We start from the raw sequence: 7156 nt of genomic DNA, 5'->3' as shown, positions 1-7156 counted from the left end.
AGCTCCAAGAGAATAAAGACTTTGACAGTTATGTTTACTGCCTGGTCAAGTTTGAGCCTCCTTCTGACTTAAAGCAAGCTGGTGTGATATGAATATTACCATGGAATGATCTGAAACTTGGTTTTAGTCTAGGAGCCCAGAAAGTTAGGGAGTAAAGGCATAGTTGGTGAACACAGTATTCTATATTGATTTTTGTTTTTATCTTCCTCCCACTGAGACTTAGTTCCATATTTTGCTCACTGCTATATAGTTGACCTCTAAAACAGAGTTAGAATTAGGGTGAAACTTTGCTCTAACAAATTGTGAGATAGCCTCAAATCACTATCAGCTAATCAGTGTAAGGCCTAAGAGCCATGGGTGGTGGTGGCTCTCTTTCTCCCATTAGGACACATTCCTAGAAAGCAGGGATTTTGTCTAGATTGCTCATTGTTCTATCCCAGATCCTAGGCCAGGGCTGAGTCTCTCTTATTGTATGTTAACAACCCAATGTTATCACGAAACAATATGAAACAATCAGGACTTGGGCCTAGTGGGAGAGCAGGAACAGGAAGCATTATTATTTATTTAAACGTATACACATTTGTATTTTTTTGCTGTCTAAAAACTATATAACATAGTCACATAGTACATATGCACTCCTCTAATCCTTTAATATTTATCACATTATTTTTACCTTGTTTTATACCTACCTTATATCTTTGTCATTGGTCTGAAGTCTACTTGAAGGATAAAAAAACGTATTAAGGAAGGTTTTTGTTCTGCCCACTGTCGTGTCCTAAAACTCTTAAAACAGTGCCAGGATTAGGGCCAGACTCCCTCTCAGTGTCAGAATGTGGGATAACCCCAATATTATCATGGAAAATATAAGACCTATTTTTCATCTTGAAGCCAGGGGTGGGTTGTGGATATCTGCTTTACCACAGCCAAGATACAATCTCCATGAGAGCTGAAATGTTGTCTTTTTTAGTCAGTTGCCAGTGTTGTGGTTAGGGCTATGCCTCCCTGTGTGTCAAGAGTGGTAAAAGTACCTGAAACAGTAACTATAAGTTCATTGTTATTTGTTGTTTTTGTTGTTGCAATCCATTTCCCAATTTGAAAGAAAGATCCCTACAAGAAAAACCAAAATAAATTCCACATGGTTTAAAGTTTACCATTCATATTGAAATTTAAAAAAAAAACAGAACACAAAAATCAATACTATTATCAACCATGGCTATATTTGCAGTAAATATATATAAAACATAGGCAAGATTCACATCAAATTCATAATAGTATCTGCCTCTGCAGAGGAAGGAAACATTATGGTACTGAGAAAGATATGTATTATTTGTAATGCTCTGACTTTTTAAGAATATAAATCTGGATCTAACACAAAGATGACATTTGTTATTTTTAGGTGAAGTTAAACAAATGTTTCTTTTATACTTTCCATATTATGTTTTAATTTAAAAAAAATAAAATATGAAGAGAATTTAAACTATCATATAGCTGATGACTTTATTACAGTATTTTCAGAGTTGAACATATCCAGGACATATGCATATGCAACACACAATGACAAAGTATCAGAATAATACAATCAAGAAGCTTGATAATAGAGAAAACTTTAAACTTTGTATTTCAGAGAATGTACATTCCTTTTTAATAGAAAGCTTGAATAAACCAATTACCATTGAAGAGATAAGAAAGCTGATTAAAGATCTACCATCAAAAGTGCTACTGGGATTAGACTGTTTTACAATTTAGTACTAGCTAATTTATAAAGAACAAATAATTCTAATGCTATTTAAACTATTCCAGACCACAGAGAAATATTGAAAACTCACCAATTTTTTTAAGCTAGCAAAATTTTAATAAAAACACTTGATAAAAACAGTGTAAGAAAGAAAAAATAGAATTTCACTTTGGAATGTAAATGCAATAATTCTAAGTAAAATATTGGTAAATAAAATCCAGCAATGTATCAAATGATTATTACACCATGACCAAATAGGATTTATTCCAGAAATACAAGATTGGATCAACATCAAATACCTACCACTCTAAATCATTATGCCAACAAATTAAGGGAAAAGTCGTATGATTTTATCAATACATGCTGAAAAGTCATGTGATAAAATTCAGAAGCCACTTTTTGCAATAATGCTATGTAAAACAGGAATATAAGAAACTCCCTAAACATGTTAATGACTATTTACCAATAACCAATAGCAAATGTCTTATTAATAGGGAATACTAAAGACAATTCCATGAAAATTAAGAACCAGACAGGCAAGTCTGTTAGATTATTTTCCAATATTGTTTTTGGAGAATCCAGCTAATGTAATAATAATCAATATAAACATTAGAAGAAACAAAATCATCTCTCTTCTCAGGTGAAATGATTGTGTATCTAGAAAGCCCAAAATATTATTTTTGAAAAACCCAGTGCAATTTACAGGATTTAGTAAGCTGATTAAATAGAATGTAAAAATAAAAAAGATGCATAGTTTGTCTATGTTGCCAAAAATAGCATATTACAAATGAGCATGAAAAAATATACAACTCAAAATGCCAAAATGTGATAAAAACTAAAAATATTTAGAAATAAATTTGATATATGGACGTAGATGAATATTACAATAACAAAACCAAAAGATTTTAATGATGTGCTCAAATCCTTGAGTATTAAGGATTAGTATTATTAAAATAATACTCTAAATATGTATGCAAAAAATGTAATACAATTCTAAGATACCCAATTTTTTAATGTGGAAAGAATGCTTTTAATTGTCATATGTAAGACTGTCAAGGACAAGTTATATAAAAGAAAAACAATACAAATAAGAGGTAACTTGCTTTACCAGAGTCCAAAATTTAAGGTCAAGCCACTACAGTTAAAACAATGTGACCTGGCTCAGAAACTTGAAAATAGATGATTTATTTAATAAATGTGATAGCATAATCAGGTATCCATATACAAGAGTAAATTCCAGATGTATCAAACAGAGAAAACTTAAAATTAATATGTTTTAGAAAAAAATGCTGGTGAATATTTGCATGACTTGGGTGGTGGCATTAATTTGAGAAAGACAGAAAACCAAAAAGCTAAAAAGGAGATAGTTATCTAAAAATAAAAAATAAAAACCCAAAAAGATACCATCAATAAAGTCATGATTAATGATAGAAAGGACAAAATCATAACACAGATGGTTAATATACACCATATAGCAAATATAGTAATGTTTCTTACAAATTTACAAAGAAAAGATCAAGACTCAATAGATAAACAAGCATAGGATGAACACTAGAAAATCACAAAAGAGCAAATCCAAACAGAAAAAACAAACAACCCCCCTCACCCCGCCCCCAGTAGACCTCATTGAGTTTGACAATTAAAGAAATAATACTGTGTAATTTTTCACCTTTCAGATTTGCAAACATTAAAGAGTGCTGGAGAGCAGGCTGGAAAATGAGCACTTTCATTTGGGACAATAATTTTGTAATATCTTTTAAAATTAAATACACGACTATCCAGCAATCTCATTTCTGGGAATTTACCCTACAGAAATAAAAGCACTAGTATAGTATGTAGTGAAACAGTGCAATGGTGAAAAACAGAAAGTAAATAATCTGAAGGACCACCAACAATGGAATGGTTGAATACCTTTCTGATACTTAAATATGCACTGTGTATGCAGCTGTTGGAGGGAGGAAGAGAGGGGGAGGAGTGGAAGGGGGAAAAAGGGAAAGAGGGAGGGAGAAGAAAATGGGTGATATTTAATAAATGTGATGGCACAATCAAGTATCCAATATGAATAAAATGTATAGTTGGACCTCTATCTTATACCATATACAAAAATGAATTCCAGAGGGAGAGGAGGGCAGGAGAGGGAGCGGCAGACAGAGAGAGAGAGAGAAAGATATCTGCCAACTACTGATCAGGAGGGATTTCATGGATATGCCAAGTGAGAAAAGCAATTACAGAGAAATGATGTAGCTTGTAATTTTTACAGAAATAACAAACTTTTTTTTAAGAGGATGGGAAAAACGTGGAAGGATATATATATATATATATATATATATATATATATATATATATATACATCATGTTCTTAACATTTTTTTTTAACCTGGGGAGAAGAAAGAGGGAAGGTAAGGAAATGGGGGGAAGGATATGGTGCCGGGTTACACCATTAATTTTTTCTTTACCTAATTTTTCATTGTTTCAATGGTCACAAACACTTTTCAATTTTGTATTAGCACCCAATTTAAAATTTCAATTACAGAACAAGGCAATATCGTAGGTACCAAAGTACATTTGAGCAAAACTGCGGAACTAGTCAATATAAGATTTGGAGGCACAGTTAAGTAATAAATTCCTGAATCCTGACACCAAAACTGTTCTGAAAAGTTCACAATTACATGAACATGACATATTTTACATTCAATAGTTCCACAACTTTTGCAAAGAGCAGAATGACTTTAGGGGTTTTTCACTAAACCATAGACATAAATGTGAATATCATCATCAAACTTAATAAAGTAGACAGACGGCTTGGCCACCACTTGATGGATGAAAATGCCGGTTCTCTTGGACCCATCATCTTTGGCGTGCTCCACCTGCTTGCCCACGAGGCTGTCGACCACTTCTCCCGGCTCTCGTTCTGCTGTAGGGAAATAGTAGTTGGAATCTGGAATGATGCGCAGGTCACCATCTTTGTAGTCATCCAGCAGTGTGTACATATAAAGGACCGGATCTTTCTCGTAGGTGATGTAAAACCAAGTGTCCATTACAGGGGCTCGCGCCAGGACCATGCCCTTCCATTCATCTTTCCTACCGTGCTCACCTTCAAACACATGCCCCACTGCCTTGCCAATCAAGGAATCTGCCAGGCGCGAATCAATGCGAGGAGTTGGCACTCTCTCAGGAAGGATCTCTAGCGCTAAAACTCTCTTATCCCGGTGCAGTTCTAATCCATACACACTATCTTTGCCATCGTATTTGATGATGTAGAGAGTGGGCTTCACGGAAACCTGCTCCAGCACGGTGCCCTTCCACTGCTCCACCGGCTCATTGCCTTCCTTCCAGCCGTGTTGAATGCGGCAGCCCACGATATTCCTACGAGTGAGGAAAGTGGGCTTGCGCCGCTGCTTCCTGTGGGTGTGCCTTTTCTTCATCAGGTATGCGGACACCCCGTCTACGCCCATCGGAGGCACAGTTGGGGGCGACATGGCTCGGGTTTTAAGGAGGCTCGGGCAAAGCTGCCACTTGCTTGATTAAGTTTAAGGAGGTTCAGGCAAAGCTGCCACTTGCTCGATTAAGCTGAGAAAAAGTGGTTAAACTGAGAAAAACTCAACGCTATCCAACATGAGATCTTCTTTCGTGATCTCTGATTCCCCCTCGGTCCTGCCTTCACCGAGCACAAGGCTTTCACCAATGCTGGGTAGAAACGCTCAAACTCTCACCGTGGGCACTGGGACAGCCTGGGCCTCTTGATAGTATTCTCCTCTCCAGCCGGGGAGGGGTGTCTGCAGGAGTGGCGGTTGCCGCAGGAGATGGCGCGCTCGCTTGTGCTGCCCGTACCGGCTCTCGCCCGGATTCCCAACCCCAAGTCCCGAATTGACCACTTAGCTGTTATAGCTGGGGCTGCGGCTGAGAAACGGCGATGGAGACGGAGACGACGGGAAAGGTAGGCAAGGAATAAGAGGGATGGCTGCAGCTGCAAAGGCGCCTGCGGCGGTGGGTCTCCGACGAGTCCGCGCGGCCTCGGCTTCGCAGCGCTGCACTGCTCGGCCTAGCTCTGGCGCCGGGGTTTTTGCTGCTTCGGGAACCAGACCCCTCTGAGCCCGCCTGCACTTCGGCCCCGCCCCCACCCCCCCAGCCATTCCCCCTTCCGCTCGGTCCACAGCAGCTGGGCGGGTCAGTGCGCGCACCCGCCTTCAGTCCAGTTACAGGCGCTCACGCCTTCATTTCCTCATGCGCCCCCCCCCCCCCAACCGCTTCCCTCAAACCGGAGCCAGACTGGCCGGCTCCCCTCCTCCCTCTCTCTGGCCGCCTGTCTCCCGCCAGCCTCCTCCACAGCCGCTCCATCTGCTTTCTATCTTCCAGGAATTCCTCACAAAGCCTTTAAAAAAATAATACTCAACACACACATACACAAAGAGTTTGTACATACAAATTATTTTCTTTCAGTTAAAGGGATATGAGACCGGAGAAGAAAAAGCCTGTATGCTTTTGCAATCCACCATCTTGATCCAAACTCCCTTTCTATTTTCTATCTGATCACTCCTGGTAATGCTTTTCTTAAATAATCTTTTAAGTTTTTTTCTTTAATTGTCTGAATGTAAAAGAAATGTACTGACATTTGTGGAACTTTTCTGAAATTCAATGAAATAAAAGACAAAACTAACCTCAATCTCCTGAATCTTACTATCTAGACATACACCAAAATGTTGTGACTTCATTCTCATTAATAAGTTTACACTTATATTTCACAAAACTGGGAGATTTCATACATTTATAGCTTGTTTTTTTTATAATTTATATCATGAGCATTTTCCAAGGTAATTACTCTGAAAATATGATTTTTAATGGTTCCATAATATTATTTTGTATGGGTGGTCCATTATTTATCCTAAATGATCTAGACAGTATAGATAATTAAAATTGTTTACATTCATACATGGACTTATTGAGCTAGCATAAACCATATTTTCAAAGAAAATGACATGGAGATCTACATGAGATAAAAACAATGTGTGCAAAAGCAGGATATTGAAACAAAATCGTGACCCCAATTTTGTAGAAATAAAAAAGAAAGGGTTTTTGTCATACATGTTTGTTGTTTTTCTGATTATAAGTGTAATGCATGTTGAATGGAAAATCTGAAAGGTAGAAAATACAGTGTCCATAAATTCACCTACCTCAAGTCACAGGGCTGTTATGAGCATCAAATGACAATATCTAAAACTTTTTTAGCCCTGTATCCTACTTTACAAGATGGCAATAAAAACCAGGGAAGCCTAGGCCCCTCATTCTCATTCCTCTACCCTTCACTGGTGACAAGACATCATATCATCATGGGTTAAAAAAAATAAAAGAGACCATTAATTCATGTGGGAAAGCAGGGGAGAAAGCTGCAATGCAGCAATACTGGCAGCCTCCATATTTCAC

General features: G+C 37.7%; 1 protein-coding gene across 1 annotated transcript; it reads right to left on the bottom strand.

Annotated features, from left to right (window-relative positions):
• Nucleotides 1–1195: 1195 nt before the first annotated feature.
• SPIN4 (spindlin family member 4) lies at nucleotides 1196–5837 on the bottom strand. The gene has a single exon (XM_019719130.3). It carries the CDS (start codon nucleotides 5212–5214, stop codon nucleotides 4465–4467), a length of 750 nt encoding a protein of 249 aa, XP_019574689.1. The 5' UTR covers nucleotides 5215–5837; the 3' UTR covers nucleotides 1196–4464.
• Nucleotides 5838–7156: the final 1319 nt, after the last annotated feature.

This window comes from Rhinolophus sinicus, chromosome 18 (assembly GCF_057876585.1).
Source record: "Rhinolophus sinicus isolate RSI-liver-muscle chromosome 18, RSI-T2T, whole genome shotgun sequence".
Taxonomy (NCBI): domain Eukaryota; kingdom Metazoa; phylum Chordata; class Mammalia; order Chiroptera; family Rhinolophidae; genus Rhinolophus; species Rhinolophus sinicus.
Note: the sequence above shows the minus strand (reverse complement) of the source record. Positions and strands in the feature narration are given on the sequence as shown.

What these genes read in the sequence shown, in the direction of transcription:
- SPIN4 (XM_019719130.3), bottom strand. Translation starts at nt 5,214, where the DNA reads ATGTCGCCCCCAACTGTGCCTCCGATGGGCGTAGACGGGGTGTCCGCA.